The sequence below is a fragment of the Chrysemys picta genome, chromosome 1 (genome assembly GCF_011386835.1).
Source record: "Chrysemys picta bellii isolate R12L10 chromosome 1, ASM1138683v2, whole genome shotgun sequence".
NCBI lineage: Eukaryota > Metazoa > Chordata > Testudines > Emydidae > Chrysemys > Chrysemys picta.
In genome coordinates, this window is record NC_088791.1 from 123,834,454 (window position 1) to 123,851,308 (window position 16,855).

The 16,855-nt window shown below is 40.7% G+C and overlaps 1 protein-coding gene across 16 annotated transcripts in view; it reads right to left on the reverse strand.

The window, feature by feature from the left end:
* The window catches only part of PACSIN2 (protein kinase C and casein kinase substrate in neurons 2), a 109,261-nt gene that overhangs the window by 36,775 nt on the left and 55,631 nt on the right, over positions 1 to 16,855 (reverse strand). For 11 of the 16 annotated variants that reach the window (XM_065583418.1, XM_065583384.1, XM_065583392.1 and 8 more), the window contains one exon: positions 9,257 to 9,379. The exons of 2 other annotated variants lie outside the window; for them this stretch is intronic. In XM_065583418.1, coding sequence (XP_065439490.1) covers positions 9,257 to 9,316 — 60 coding nt within the window. In that variant the 5' untranslated portion in view covers positions 9,317 to 9,379. Of the gene's footprint in view, positions 1 to 9,180; positions 9,380 to 11,842; positions 12,828 to 16,855 lie in introns of those variants that run through there. 3 more of the 16 variants (XM_065583461.1, XM_065583450.1, XM_065583402.1) reach the window with 2 other exon arrangements.

A 16,855-nucleotide genomic window follows, 5' to 3' on the forward strand; every position in this document is an offset into this window, starting at 1 on the left:
GTTACAAAGGGATCTCACAAAACTGGGTGACTGGGCAACAAAATGGTAGATGAAATTCCATGCTGATAAATGCAAAGTAATGAACATCGGAAAACAATCCAAACTATACATACAAAATGATGGGATCTAAATTAGCTGGTATCACTCATGAAAAATCCAGTCATTCCAGATAATTCTCTGAAAACATCCGCTCAATGTGCAATGGCATTCAAAAAAGCTAACACTGGGAATCCTTGGGAAAGGGATGGATAGTAAGACAGTAAATATCATAAAGCCGCTATATAAATCCATGGTACACCCACACCTTGAATATTATGTGCAGTTCTGGTCGCCCCATCTCAAAAAAAAAAGATATTAGAATTATAAAAGCTACAGAGAAAGGCAACAAAAATGATTATGGGTATGGAACAGCTTCCATATGAGGAGAGATTAAAATTACTGGACTTTTCAGCTTAGAAAAGAGACAACTAAAGGGGATAGGATAGAGGTCTATAAAATCATGAATGGTAGGAAGAAAGTAAACAGGGAAGTGTTATAAAGCCTCTCTCTACAAAAACTAGGGGGTCACCCAATGAAATTAATAGGTAGCAGGCACACAGTCAACCAGTGGAATTCATTGCCAGGTGATGTTGTGGAGCCCGAAAGTATAACAGAGTTCAAAAAAAGTATTAGGCAAGTTCAGAGAGGATAGGTCCATCAATGGCTATTAGACAAGTTGGTCAGGTACGCAATCCCAAGCTTCAGGTATCCCTAAACCTCCAACTGCCAGAATCTGGGATTGGACAACAGCGGACGATCACTCAAAATTGCCTGGTTAATTCCCTCTGAAACATCTGGCCCTGGCCACTGTCAGAAGACAAGCTACTGGGTTACATGGACCATTGGTCTGACCCCATATGACTGTTCCTATGTTATGTACTGTTCCTCTAGAGGAAAAACATCTAAGAGGACTTGCACAATTAAATACATCAGATAGAATATGAATCAAAACTATTCACAGCAGAAGCCTTGCTAAATACTTATTTGCTCCTGAGATCTCAATGAAGAATTCTTGCGTTACTATTTTATCAAGCTTTTCCACAGAAACATATTTCCTCCAAATGCTGAAAAGCAAAAGCTTTGAATCCAGATGGCACATAATACCAAAATGGTGGCACTGATTGCTGTATGGCTTAATTATTCAGTGATAAATTCTAGCAAGACTATAGCTAATCAGAAGCAAGAATATACACAAACAGTTTAAAATAAAAAGCAGATGCTTCAAATAGCAAGTAGATTGTGCATAAATGAATAATCATAAAATAGATTAGGTTCTCTTAAAACTATAGCAAGATGCAAGGCAAGGTGGTATTGGGGAAGAATCTAGGCAGAAGATCTACAGAGGAATAGAGAGCATAGCTTTAGGGATATTAATTTCCTTATTCTAATAAAATACCTCTCTGTGTTAAGAGAAAGTGACTGATTCTTTACCATTGTTACGTGACACTATGCACACTATCGCTTTTTTCAAATATTACTCCTGGGGGAATTCTGTGCCAAAAAATTAAAAATTCTGCATATATTTGTCAAAACAACACAATATAATCATACCAGTTTCATTTATTTTGCTAATTTATTTCAAAATACCTGTAAGCAAATATGCCTGTAAGAATACAGACCAAAAAAAGATTCTGGTAATTTTTTTGGACAAATAGATTCCTTACTAAGCGTATTAATACAGAACTTTGAGTAATTAATTTAAACTACAATACAGAAACGTTCTTCCTGCACTTGTCAGAAGCAGTGAAAAAGGCTTGGGGGAAGTTGGGCTAACGGAAAGGCTGAGGAAGAGGGAAGGAGCCTGGAGTGAACCTGGAGGGTTGTTGGATGTGGGTGGGAGAAGTATGGAAGGGGTGGGGGGAGGGACTGTTAGAGAATTGGAGATCCTCCCCAAGCCTCTCCTATTCAGTCAGGCACATCTGCCCCGTCCTCGTGTGTCCCGACACCACCCAGGTCTCTCTGCTGCCTCCTCCCCCATCCCCATGTGGCCTGCAGCCCCCACTCCCATTCAGTCCCTGGCTCAATGATGTCACCCCACTAGCACCTGAGCCCACGCCTCAGTCTGTCCCCCCCACTAGCCATTCTGAACCTCAGACTTTGACATCTTTCCCCCACAGCGGCCCCGTGTGCCCCACTCTGTCCTAACCTGGCTCTGCAGGCAGGGTGCTGTGATTAACTTCAAATTACTTCTCGGGGAATTCTACACCACTGCAACCGCACAGAATTTTTTCCACCGCAGAAAATACACTGCACCCAAGTACTGCAGTTCTGCCTTTGCCCATCAGGGGCCGCTGTGGCACCAGAATAGCCAGCAGCAGGCTGCATTCATGCTGCTGGCTGTTCTGGTGCCACCTACATTATGTAGGATGGCTGTATCAAAGGCCTGGACTAATTCGGATTTAGCAGCGTTAAATCGAATTAACCCTGCACGCATCCACACAGCAAAGCCATTTATTTCTAAATAAAGGTCTCTTAAAATCGATTTCTGTACTCCACCCCGACGAACGGAGTAGCGCCAAAATCGATATTGTCATTTCTAATTAGGGTTAGTGTGGCCGCAATTCGATGGTATTGGCCTCCGGGAGCTATCCCACAGTGCACCATTGTGACCGCTCTGGACAGCAATCTGAACTCGGATGCACTGGCCAGACAGACAGGAAAAGCCCCGCCAAACATTTGAATTTTATTTCCTGTTTGCCCAGCATGGAGAGCACAGGTGACCACAGAGAGCTCATCAGCACAGGTAACCATGCAGGCCGATAATCGAAAAAGAGCACCAGCATGGACCGTACGGGAGGTACTGGATCTGATCGCTATATGGGGAGAGGATTCAGTGCTAGCAGAACTTCGTTCGAAAAGACGAAATGCTAAAACTTTTGAAAAAATCTCCAAGGGCATGATGGAGAGAGGCCACAATAGGAACTCAGATCAGTGCCGCATGAAAGTCAAGGAGCTCAGAAAAGCCTATCAAAAAACTAAGGAGGCAAACGGTTGCTCCGGGTCAGAGCCGCGGACATGCCGCTTCTACGCCGAGCTGCATGCAGTTCTAGGGGGGGCCGCCACCACTACCCCACCTCTGACTGGGGATTCCGAGGCGGGGGTAATCTCATCAGCTACATCTGAGGATTCTGTGGACGGGGAAGAGGAGGAGGAGGAGGACGAGCTTGCGGAGAGCACACAGCACTCTGTTCTCCCCAACAGCCAGGATCTTTTTCTCAGCCTGACTGAAGTACCTTCCCAAGCCAGTATCCAAGACCAGGATCCAATGGAAAGGACCTCAGGTGAGTTTACCTTTTAAAATATAAAACTTGTTTTAAAAGCAAGGGTTTTTAATGATTACTTTGCCCTGAGGACTTGGGATCCATTCGCGGCCAGTACAGCTACTGGAAAAGTCTGTTAACGTGTCTGGGGATGGAGCGGAAATCCTCCAGGGACATCTTCATGAAGCTCTCCTGGAGGTACTCCAAAAGCCTTTGCAGAAGGTTTCTGGGCAGTGCAGCCTTATTCCGTCCTCCATGGTAGGACACTTGACCACGCCATGCTAGTAGCAAGTAATCTGGTATCATTGCATGGCAAAGCCTGGCAGCGTATGGTCCCGGTGTTTGCTGGCATTCAAGCAACATCCGTTCTTTATCTCATTGTGTAATCCTCAGGAGAGTGATATCGCTCATGGTAACCTGGTTGAAATACGGGAATTTAATTAAGGGGACAGAGGTGGTCGTTCCTACTGGGCTGTTTGCCTGTGGCTGAAAAGAAATCCTTCCCTGCAGTTAGCAAAGCGCGGGGGGGGGAGGGGAGAGGAGGAGGATTGGCCTTGAGCTTTTCGCGTTTGGCTAGCAGGGATCTTCCCTGATACCAGCCACGCGGTGGGGGGAGGGGTACAGCGATCATCCCAGAGAATTGGATGGGGGGGGGGGTTAGTTTGTTTTCTGCTGCTGAAGGTTAACAGGAAAACTGCAGCAGTCAACTGGCTTTGCTTGGTATGTGGGAAAGGAGGGCGCAGAAGCCGAAAGACAATGGCTTACCATGGCCGCATGCAAGCTGAATTCTGTTGCCCGGACCTGCGTCTGTGATCTCTATAACACCAAAGCCACAGGCACTCAATATTAAGATGGAAAATGCGACCTTGTACTGAAATCACATGTGCTATGTAATGTGAATAGTGTTATTCACCATGAAAGAGTATAAGCATTGTTCTGTAAAATGTATCATTTTAAAAACTTCTGTCCTTTTTTCATCCCTCCCTCCAGCAGCTGCAAATTTTTCAAGCCTCCCTCCTCCGTCCCGAAGGCTCTCTCAGATAAGGTGGCGGAGAAAGAGGACGCGAGACAAGATGTTCTCGGAAATAATGGAATGCACCCGCAATGAAAGAGCTCATTTGAATGAGTGGAAGGACACGGTATCTAAATACAGGAAAGATGCCAGTGAACGTGAGGTCATGAGGGACGCTCGAGATGAGAGGTGGCAGACTGCAACGCTGGGGCTGCTGCGTGATCAAATGGACATGCTCCAGCATCTGGTGGAGCTTCAGGAACGGCAGCAGGATAACAGACTGCCGCTGCAGCCGCTGTATAACCTCCCTCCCCCCTCACCATGTTCCATATCCTCCTCACCCAGACATGTAAGAATGCGGGGGGGGAGGAGGAGGGAGGCTCCGTGCACCCTCCCACTCCACCCCAGTGGACAGCCCAACCAAAGGGATGTCATTATATTGAATTTTTTCAGTGGCCTTTTACTTCCCTCCTATCCTCCTCCCAAACCTCACCCAGGTTACCTTGTCAGTTCTCTCCCTATGTTTATAATCAATTAATAAAGAATACATGATTTTTAAATGATAGTGACTATTTCCTTTAAAAGCAAGCTGTGATTTAAGGGGGGAGGGTGGTTTGCTTACAGGGAATGAGTCAATCAAGGGGGTGGGTTTTCAACAAACAGAACTTTCACACCGTAGCCTGGCCAGTCATGAAACTGGTTTTCCAAGCTTCTCTGATGCGCAGCGCTTCCTGGTGTGATCTTCTAATTGCCCTGGTGTCTGGATTTGCCTCAGCCTCCCACCCCGCCATAAAGGTCTCCCCCTTACTATCTCAGAGACTGTGGAGCACACAGCAAGCAGCAATAACAATAGGGATATTGGTTTGGCTGAGCTCTGACTGAATCAGTACCGAGCGCCAGCGACCTTTTAAACGTCCAAATGCACATTCTACCACCATTCTGCACTTGCTCAGCCTGTAGTTGAACAGCTCCTGACTCCTGTTCAGGCTGCCTGTGTATGGCTTTATGAACCATGGCATTAAGGGGTAGGCTGGGTCCCCAAGAATAACTATAGGCATTTCAACATCCCCAACGGTTATTTTCTGGTCCGGGAAGTAAGTCCCTTGCAGCAGCCGTTTAAACAGAGTAGTGTTCCTGAAGACGCGAGCGTCATGAACCCTTCCCGGCCAGCCCACGTTGATGTTGGTGAAACCTCCCTTGTGATCCACCAGTGTTTGCAGCACCATTGAAAAGTACCCCTAGCGGTTTATGTACGGGTACCCTGGTGCTCCAGTGCCAAGATAGGGATATGGGTTCCATCTATCGCCCCACCACAGTTGGGAATCCCATTGCAGCAAAGCCATCCACTATGACCTGCACATTTCCCAGAGTCAGCTCAGTGATTGCTTTGGCTACTTGCATCACAGCAGCCCCAACAGTAGATCTGCCCACTCCAAATTGATTCCCGACTGACCGGTAGCTGTCTGGCGTTGCAAGCTTCCACAGGGCTATCGCCACTCGCTTCTCAACTGCGAGGGCTGCTCTCATCTTGGTATTCTGGTGCTTCAGGGCAGGGGAAAGCAAGTCACAAAGTTCCAAGAAAGTGGCCTTATGCATGCGAAAGTTTTGCAGCCACTGGGAATCGTCCCACACCTGCGACACTATGCGGTCCCACCAGTCTGTGCTTGTTTCCCGGGCCCAGAATCAGCGTTCCACGGCTATAACCTGCCCCATTAACAGCATGATCTCCAAAGCACTGGGGCCCGCGGTTTGATAGAATTCCATGTTCATGTCCTCATCACTCTTGCCGCCGCGCTGCCGTAGCCTACTCCTCGTCGCCTGGTTTTGCAGGTTCTGGTTCAGCATAAACTGCACGATAACGCGCGAGGTGTTTACAATGTTCATGACTGCTGTCTTGAGCTGAGCGGGCTCCATGCTTGCCGTGGAATGGCGTCTGCACTGCTCACCCAGGAAAAAGGCGCGAAATGGTTGTCTGACGTTGCTTCCCTGGAGAGTGGGGAGGATGTACCCAGAACCACCCGGGACCATGGTTTTGGCCCCATCAGGCATTGGGATCTCAACCCAGAATTCCAATGGGTGGAGGAGACTGCAGGAACTATGGGATAGCTACCCACAGTGCAACGCTCTGGAAATCGACGCTAGCCCCGGTACATGGACGCACACCCTGAATTAATGTGCTTAGTGTGGGCGCGTACATTCGACTTTATACAATCTGTTTCCAAAATTTGAATTATATAAATTCAGATTAATCCCATAGTGTAGACATACCCCAAGTAAAGGAACACTTTCTCTCTTTCTGGTCTGTGGATGACTCTACTGGAAAAGGCCTAACAGAACTGTTTATGAAAGTTTTGAATGAGAATAAAATAAAGACTGCCACAGGCAAGCTACGACAGGAAAATACTCTTGAACAACTGTACGGACCTTCACTGGACACTGACACTGGGGAATGTTCACACATCAATGTTGACCTCTATGTTGAATTGGACAACATCCATCACAATTTGTCACACGGGAAGCATCCTTCACTCCAAGCTCTCCAATTCATTAATCATGCACAGATGAAGGATACATTTCCTAATATGCAGATAGCTTTGAGGATTCTGCTGGTCACAGTTGCGAGTGGTGAGCACAGCTTTTCGAAGCTCAGGCTCATTAAAACATATCTTTGATCGACAATGGTCCGCGAAAGACTGACATCGCTTGCTATTTTATCGCTTGAAAATGCCACTTGCCAGTCTTTGGATCTCTCTGATGCTATGCTTCAGTTCACGAGGGCAAAGGCAAGAAAAGCGACCTTTTAAACTAAAGGACTGGGGTTAACACTCTAAGGTTGTCATCTACTGAACAACTGTTATATATGGCAAGAATAAATACAGATTTACAGATCCTAGCGTGCAAATTTATTGTCTTATATGACAGGGATAAATCATGAATGCAAATCATGCAAAGTCATGAAATGAGCTACACATGCAATAAAAAATAAGGTATTCAGAAACTTAAATGGAGGGGGGAGGAAAGGGCGCCAAAGATGTTATCTTCCTGAGAGGCCATTTGGTCTAGGGTGGCCCCGCATGTATATGAAGTCTTGGGTGTATCTACTACAGCACTGCAGCTATACATTCCATGTTTTCTGTGATTAGCCAACTGCCTTTGGAATTATGAAACCAACTATACACGTTGCAATTTTTATATAAAAACCAAATGCCACCTCTAGAGTCTGATCAAGTATACAGTTTGCATGGCAGTTTTTTGTTTGTTGGCTTCTTTTAAAAAACAAACAAAGTCTTCTAAGAAATACCACTTTTCAATTTCAGTAAATTTAAAGCCTCTCTGAAACAATGTGAAAATCTTTAAAACGGCATTAAAAAAATCCTACTCTGTTCACTTTTTAAAGATTCAGTATTTGTAACAGAAATAAACACTTTTCTGATGAACTGTGCATTGCATTGTTGGGCATTTAAGACAAACAGAAAAACATGCAGTGCTTTCATATGTAATATGACCATCTAAACCACTGGTTCTCAACCCACGGCTCATTTGCAGCCCAATCAGCACACAGCTGCGGCCCATGTGACATCCTCAGGGCCAGTCAGGTAGTATATATATTGTGTGGATGCAGCCAACACAACACACAGAGCTGCATACACGGACCACAATGGTAAATAGGTTGAGAACCACTGATCTAAACAGTTGTAAATTCAAAGATAAACATGGTGCAAAGATGCTCATTTATTTTTTGGGTGAGTGTTGGTCTTTCATAGAATATGTTGACAGCTATCATTTTAATATTTAATTTAAAATCAATGGAATATTAGGGATTATTTGGTATATTAAATTGTATAGAAGGTACATTTTTGCTGCTGAACAAGTAGTTAAGGCATTAATGAGCCTCTTGCCAATTCTTCACTTAATGAAATTATGAACTTCTTAATTATTACAGTTGGGGTTCACATTAAGAATGAACCAAATCACCCTCAACTCTGATTCATTTACTACACAGATTAGAAAAATTGAAGGTGGACTCTACATCCTTCAGCAAATCTAAACCATTTCTATTAGGGTTCATCCTAGCTACAATTTTCAGGCTCTGTTATTGACTTCAATGGGTGTAATTATATGCTAAAGGTTAAGCATGTTTAGTGCTCCAATGGATTACAGCTAGAATGCCTAGCACCTTGCAAGACTAAATCCTTTTATTTTCTAACCCTCCCTCAGACTCTCCATTTAAATCCAAGCACAGGTTACAGCCAAACTGAGGAGTGTTTTGGAATTCTAATACTAATTTTCCCGTTTGGGTAAAGTGTTGGCGTGAAGCCTGATTCTGGTCGGCATTTATAGTATCCACTGTCAAAACGATTCCCACACTTGGACAAGGAACTTAATTTATTTATTGCATTAGGCTGAAAAAGAAAGTCAGAAATAATAGTTACCTAAATATTCAACCTGCAATTTCTCCTTTCATTTTGAAATTTTATAACATTAAAATTTCTATTTTATGAAGATCAATATATTCAGTAAATCTTTTTAATACAATTATTTTTACTGGCCGAAGACCTAGTTACAGTAACTTTTAAGTATACTCCTTAGCTTTTGTCAATCTCTAAATACAGAAGTAAGTATTTTACACAGACTTCTTAAAAGTGCAGAAAAATTATAAACATTTAAACTGAATCCCATATCCTATTAAAATGGATGGCATTTGTTATCTTGTGTGTCAGCACTTTCAGTTTATAAAAATTTAACTTGACAGAACTGGGCCAAAAATTAAAGGTCACTGCTATCCCGAAGGCTACTTCTGAAGTTCAAAATAACCACACATTTTATTTAGACTATCATCTTTAGTTGCCCATAACTCTGTATGTGCACAGAAATCATAGTAATCTATGGAAGAGGTGAGAATCAGAAACAAACATGATATCTTATAATAGAGCGTTCAGGTTACCTCCCAGAAGCTATCACTAGAAACCTCTACTCCAACAGAATCATCATATGATCCAGACATTTCTACGTTTGGAGAGCTTGCAAGTGTTCAGGGTTCTATTGTGAGCACCAGATCTTCAAAAATCTGTAGGAAGGACAAACAGAACATTAGTAAACATTAAACTTACCCATAATTTGCTATGATTTTGAGTGTATTTCTTTCATAGACTTTTAGCCTAAATGTTAAATGTTACAGGAAAATTTTCAATACCCCTGCCAAATCAATATACGCTCAATTACTGCTTACTTATATCCTTACTTCCAGCAATAGCAAACCATAAGTATTACATGTTTGACACATCTACATACATTACTAAGGCCAGGTCTACACTAAAAAGTTAGGTCAACCCAGCTATGTCACTCATGGATATGAAAAATTCACACTGCTCAGTAACATAGGGCTGGTCTACACTACTGCGGTAAATGGATCTGACTTATGCAACTTCAGTTACATAAATAACGTAGTTAGATCCACTTACCGCAGTGGCTACACTGCGCCATGTCAACAGGAGAGCATCTCCCCCTGACTTCCCTTACGCTTCTCGGGGAGGTGGAGTACACAAATCGATGGGAGAGTGCTCTCCCATCAATTTAGCGTGTCTTCACCTGACCAGCTAAATCAACACTCGCCGCATTGATAGCAGCAGTGCTGATCTACCGGTAAGTGTAGACATGCCCTTAGTTAAGCCGACCCAAATTCTGATGTAGACAGGTTGATGGAAGAATTCTTCCCTCAAGCTAGCTACTGCCTCTCAGGGAGCTAGATTAACTACAACAGGAGAACTCCTCCAGTTGCTGTAGTTAGTGTCTACACTGAACCTCTACAGTACAGCTGCAGCTGTGCTGCTGTAGTGGTTTAAGTGTACACAAAGTCTTCTAACTAACATTCATCATCCCTCCACATCAGCCCTAATATACATAATGTGCCGTTTTAGTCTTTCCACTGCTGTATGGCGGGTGCTATAGTTGGTTTGTACCATAAAAATTTCATTGTTTAGTCCCAGAATTTTATTTGAACACTGCTTGCCTGGAACTTAATACAACTTTAATCAAGCTAGCAAGGCTCTCTTGACTAACCAAACCGAGGGAGGACACAGCACAGTAAACTAAGCATAAACTCAGACTCCATAATCTGTGTTGCATTAATTAACAATAGCAATAGAAGTTACACTCAAAAATCATATCTAAATTAAATTTTGTAGACAATTACAGCTCAATAATTTCAGTTTCTGAATCTTAACATTATGTTCTCATTTACAAAAAGGGTGGAGAGAAGGGATTGTTCTCATACAGCTAGATGACCCATTACAGCCCCAAGGAAGTCACCCTGGCAAATGGGTCAAAAAAATGACCCACTTGTGACCTAGTTAGCCAAATTTCCAGGCTAGGTTTCCCGAGATTAAATGTTGGTTTGTTAACCCTTTCTACCCTAGCAACTAGGTGCTTCTCCAGCTAAATCCATAAAAAGATACAATACCTATAAGTATAAAGCAATTTCCAACTCGCACAGAACAGCAAATGGAATTTAGCCTGATAGTATTCCTGCCACTAAGCAATTAATGCTTTTTCACATTCAAGAAAATTTCAGGTTTAAATTCTGATATTAAAGGATTGAGTGGTTTTATATGAATACTTTTGAGAATTTTAAACAAATATTTCACATTTATAAAGGAAGTGATTGTTAGAGATGTTGAGCCTAGGCTACCTTCTCACACATGGCAAAAACATTGTTAAAAGAGCAGCAGTTGTCATCAGACAGCAATGCTGTTAGCCATGTTGGATGAGCACTATAGGGAATACAAGTTCTTATATCTAAGAGTGACAAATAAGAACAAGACAATGGACAATTGCATAATGACTACTGTTAAGAGACCCTTTTCATTAAGCGTACCTAACTGACTGAGTTCACTAGAGACCAGAAAATTGTTGAACCCCGTCAGAACATAAATCTATACATAACATAAATTTCAGTAATTTATTAAGCATGTATCAACCAGTTATGGAAAAATGTAATTTCTTTTTATAAGATTACAGTGCCAAACCTGTTAATGGTTAAGCAATTTTATACATGTCACAAAGATCAAGCTTTTTCAGGTGGCTTGAAATACAGATTCCTTCATTACTCCACCTGCAAGCTTCTCCCTCCCCCACTTTCAAATATTTTATTAATTTCAAAAGTCAGATATTTTATATACTGTGTCTTTGAGATTAAAGGTAACAGTTTATTGCTGGGAAACTATAATAAATTTCATCTGCCGTATTCAAAGCCACTAAACATGTTGGGATAGAAGAAGAGAACATGCTTGAGCCATTACTGAAATTTTCAACTAGAAGATTCTAGACCCAAGAATAGAAGGTAAAAAAAAAAAAAAAAAAAAGTACGTTACCCACAAGACATCAAAACTGAAAAGAGCCTCCTCTCTAACCTCAAGAGAGAAAAAAGATACACTGACATGAGAAGAAAAATGTGATCTGACAGATTTAAGTGATAAGAAAGTTTTATTTGGTTTCCTAAATAAAATAATCTGGATAGTTGAGTTACACACACCTGCAGGAGATATAAATCAGAAGTTTCAAGGCACCAGGCACTTCAAGAAGGACCAATATGCCAGTTGTAGTTGGTTTAATAGTTTTTCAAAAATCTTTACCCTTCTGTGTGTAAAGGGGTTGTCCTTTATTAATGCACCCATAATTACTTTTTCTGGAAATCGCCACCAAACAAAAGATATAATAAAATGTATAGCATTCAGTAGCACCCATGTGTTAGGTAGTGCCTACAAGACATACATGAAGACAGCCTCTGCTGCAAAGAGCTCACAATCTAAGCAGCTGCAACATAAGAGTGGGATAAAATGTACAATCTTTAACTAACACACATACACCATTTCCTAATGCCTCTAGGCCAAAATTTGTATGTACCATGTCAAAAACCAGTCTTGAGAGAGAAACAATTGTTAATTCCCCTAGCAGCTGAAAGTCCTGGACAATGTTGCTTTTGACTGCATTTGTGACACATTTTACCGTACTATAGTGTATGCTCTTTTGCTACATAGCACAACACAATGTTTTACAAAATACTAATCACTAAATCTATAAAAGGTAAGCCACAACTCTTTAGTGGTTTTGCTGATCCTTCACACTCCAGATTAAAGCTGAAGGGAGGAGAATGCATGATGCACGTTTCCTGGGCAGAAGGGAAGTTCTGTGTAAGGACGTTGTAGGATACCAGACAACTGACTTTAACAGTACTGTTTCTTTATAAAACATTTAGTCTCTTGAATGAATACTGCAATTAAAGTAATTGTTGTATGATCAACCACTGCCTCTGGAGCTAGAAGTGCTGCACTTTGAACTCAAGTTTTTTTTTCCACATTAGGGTTGCCAAGTTTGGTTGGAGGTATTCCTGGAGGTTTCATCACATGACAATCTCTAATTAAAGATTAATCTGTAATTCCTGGAGACTCCAGGACAATCCTGGAGGGTTGGCAACACTATTCCACAGTCACATGAAAAAGGTGATGGCCATGTAGTGCCTAGAAGAAGAGTTAAAGTGGGGATTAAGCAAAAATGCAAATAATCCCAAACAAAAACAAAAAGGTATATGAACTAATTCAACTGATTCACAGAACAATATCTAACCCATTGGTGTCTATAGGTACCATAAAACAAGACAGCTTTCCTTTGCTTAATTATTTTAAAGGGGAAATAAATGAAGACAAATGCCCTCCCAACTATAAGGACTATATGTTTGATTTAAGCATGTCACATGCGTCTCAACATAATATCCAATAGCATTCATCTTTATTCTACTTTGTTAGCCTTTTTAATACATGATTTAACATAAAATATGCAAAGATACATGCCTAAAACCCCTTCAAACACTCCTTATCTTACACATTGTATCTGTTATTTTTCAAAAGGATAAAGTACTATTTATATTTGATGGGCAACAGATGCAACCCCTTCTTCCCCCAAGTAATCTTAATAAGCTAAATTAATCAGGGTTGATCATAACCACACAAATTAAAAAAACCACCACCACCCACTTTTTTCCTAGTTAGAATCTAAATATAACACCATGAGGGCAATATCATACTTATCTGGGATTGTTTAATATTATTGCCACCTAAAATGTAATTTGTTAACAGTTATTAGTTTTTCCACATTAAAAAAAATGAGCTGAGTTTTTCAAACAACGCTAACCAAATTAAATAGTAAATATTTACTGTACTACTTGGATGGACAATGCAGCTAACAGTTCCCTGATAAATCAAATGTAACAGAAGTGGGGACAGATCTCTTTTATACAGATTCAAACAAAAAATGTCCTGGCATGAAGCTGTGTTAATTATGTAGAAAATATTTATCTAGAGAGGTTTTGGAGAAAAGTTTGGATATGTTTCAGAGCAATGTATTTTGTCAGTCCAAATCGTAATGGACTGCGACAATAGTATGGTAATCTGGGATTGCATGAAAGACAAAGAAAAACAGTTTCAAGTCTTGTGCATCTTTACTATACTGCAGTTACAATGGAGTTTTGTTATGGACTGACAATTACTTGTTCATGAGATAAACTCAGAATAAGTCAATGTCACTAAAATATAGATAGTATTGCTGTTTTTTTTTTAACTAGTAAGATACCATGCAAAAGTATTTAACTAAAATTCCCCCCCCCCCCAAAAAAAGTAGTGATTAGAAGGAATCATTCTGCCAAGAGGTGAACAACAAGTGCCTTCAGGTAAAAGTCCACTTATTTTCCACAAGTGTTCACTTACCTGCAAGCTAAAAATACCTATTTAAAATTCAATATTCCCTTAAAGTTCTGTCACTGATGTTGCAGTGCAACTACTGAAAGTACTGCACCCCTACCATGTATCTAGACCCATTGTTTTACATGCACACTGGTAACATCCCGTGGAAACATATTCCAGTATGTAACTATCTTTAAGCAAGATTTTTCTAATATCTAACCTCAATCTCCCTTGCTGCAGATTAAGCCTGCCCGGTCTTCAGTGAATTGGGAGAAGAACTTGTCACCCTCCTCTTTGTAACAGCATTCAGACATGTTAAAGACTGTTATCAGCTCCCCATTCAGTCTTCATTTCTCAAAGCTAACTGTGCTTTTTTTTTTTTTTTTTTTTAAACCTTCCCTCATAGGTCAGGTTTTCTAAACCTTATCATTTTTGTTGCTCTCCTCTGGATTCTCTCCAATTTGTCCACATCTCTCTTGACATGTGGCAGCCAATACTCAACACAATATTCCAGCTGAGGCCTCACCAGTGCTGAAAGTGGGACAATTACCTTCCTTGTCTTACATACAACACTCCTATTAATACAGCCGAGAATGATAGTATCCCTCTATACAACTGCATCAAATTATTGGCTCACATTCAATTTGTGATCCACTACAACATCCACATCCTTTTCTACAGTACCACCTAGCCAGTTATTCTTCATTTTGCATTTGTGCATTTGATTTTTCCTTACATGTAGTACTTTGCAATTGTCTTTATTGCATTTCATCTTGTTGATTACAGACCAGTTCTCCAATTTGTCAAGATCCTTTCAAATTCTAATCCTGTCCTCTTATCAACTGCAACTCCTCCCAGCTTGGTGTCATTTTAAAATTTTACTCCATTTCATTACCTAAGTCATTAAATAACCTATTTAGTGTTTTTAAAATAAAACCTTCATATAATGAGCATTAGAGTTTGCTGTAGATTTGAAGAAACCAAACAAAGGCTTTTTAAAATAATTCTATTTTACTGATCACTAATGTTAAAGCTGGAAAAAAGAGTTCTGTAGTAATGGTGTAATGTCAATTCACCTTCAAATTTAAAAAGTTCAGAGTGTGTTACTTTAGGACCATTTAAGTTGACAAACTAGTTGGAAAACTGGAAGAGATCAAGGCTGCAGTGGAACAATATTTTCTGAATAGATACAGAGAACAGGTATTTGTGTTTTGTTTTTTTAATAAAACTGCATAAAACAGAAAACTTTTTCCATAAAAGCAAGAAAATAACTATGATTCAGGAAATTCTGATTAATTGTAAGATTTATACATGCCAGATACTATGCTATGAGAAAGTATGAACAAGCATATTAAGGGAAATATTATGAAGTCATGGCAACATCTAGCACAGAAACTCTGGTTGTACAGCACTATTTAAAAATAAACTGAATAATGACATACCAGCATTAAGCAACAATGAGTCATACTGTCCTGTTGAAATACATTTATTAGAACAGCCAGTCCTTTAAACACATTTGTCTTTAGGGCTTGGTTCTTCCCCCCACCCCCGAGGAATTTTAAAAGTTTGCACAAGAGAAAAATCTGAACTTTGTCTTTCATACTTTTAGTTTATTAACCACAAAAAGGAGGGAAATGTAAATATTTTATGCCTAATTTTTATTCTGTCATTCCAGATTACCAAAAGGGAAAAGTTTGAAAACCTATGCAAAATCATCAACTTTTCATCAATTGTACCTGAAGGCAGAGTCCAAGAGATTGTCCAGCAAATAAAGGACACGGATTTCCCATTTTCAAAGTTAAAAATCAGAGTCCCCAGCTCATGGAAAGGTGCTAGCCTTGGAATCCTTTTCTGGCACTTCATCTGTTGGATCTGTCTCTGGCTAGTAGGAATGAAAGTTCTCAAATCCTTCATATCTTTCAGGATACGCTCCCTTCCTAAAACTTGTGTCTGATGGGGACGCTCTTTCAACCCACAGAATCTTTGTTGTCACAGGAAGCAGTCACAGTGTCGCCATTCACTCCTTTCCATCATTTGTTCCTACATAAAGTTCAGCCTGGTCACGTCTTTACATTCAGCATCCCACCACCTAGTCAGTGGTTGCCTTTACATCAGACTAACCTTGGCTGTGCTTGCATTATTTTCTTTGGGATGCTATCGTCTGTCTTCTGCAGTGTCCCCACCACTGTAATTTTCTCAATTGTAGCCAATCCCATACCCTGATTTCTGTTTCTTACTTAATTTGTCTTAAAAATAATTCCACTTTACACTGGCCATTTTTCAAAACACACAAACGTACAAACCTTATCTCCACGGCTTCCAGCCTTTTTCCCTCTCTCATTTACTGCAGCTGCTTCCTGACCACAGAGTAAGACTGTTAAGTACACTGGTTTGATAAAATTACTGGTTTGTACCAAAGTGAAAATTTATCAGTTGATGATTTTGTCAACTTCTTACAGCACTCATAGCTAAGGTACATCTCCTTTCAACCTAATCCTTGGTGGAATCAGCAGCACTGATCAAGCTTTCTAGGTACATACAAGATTGCACTTGTTCCACAACTTCACTGCTGCTACATTTCAAAACTATCTATTGTCCCTTTCCCAAGATGCAACCACTGTCATCTTGGCATTTACTATAAGAACAATTCGACTACACTAATTTTCCACGGTAGCAAAGAGTACCATTAATTCACATCTGCCAGTTGTATGATGTCACCTACATAAACTAAGACGCTTAACTCTAAATCGTATGTCATGCCCTCCAATTCATCTATTATTCTTAATGTCCAGTTTAAGAACGTGATGAAA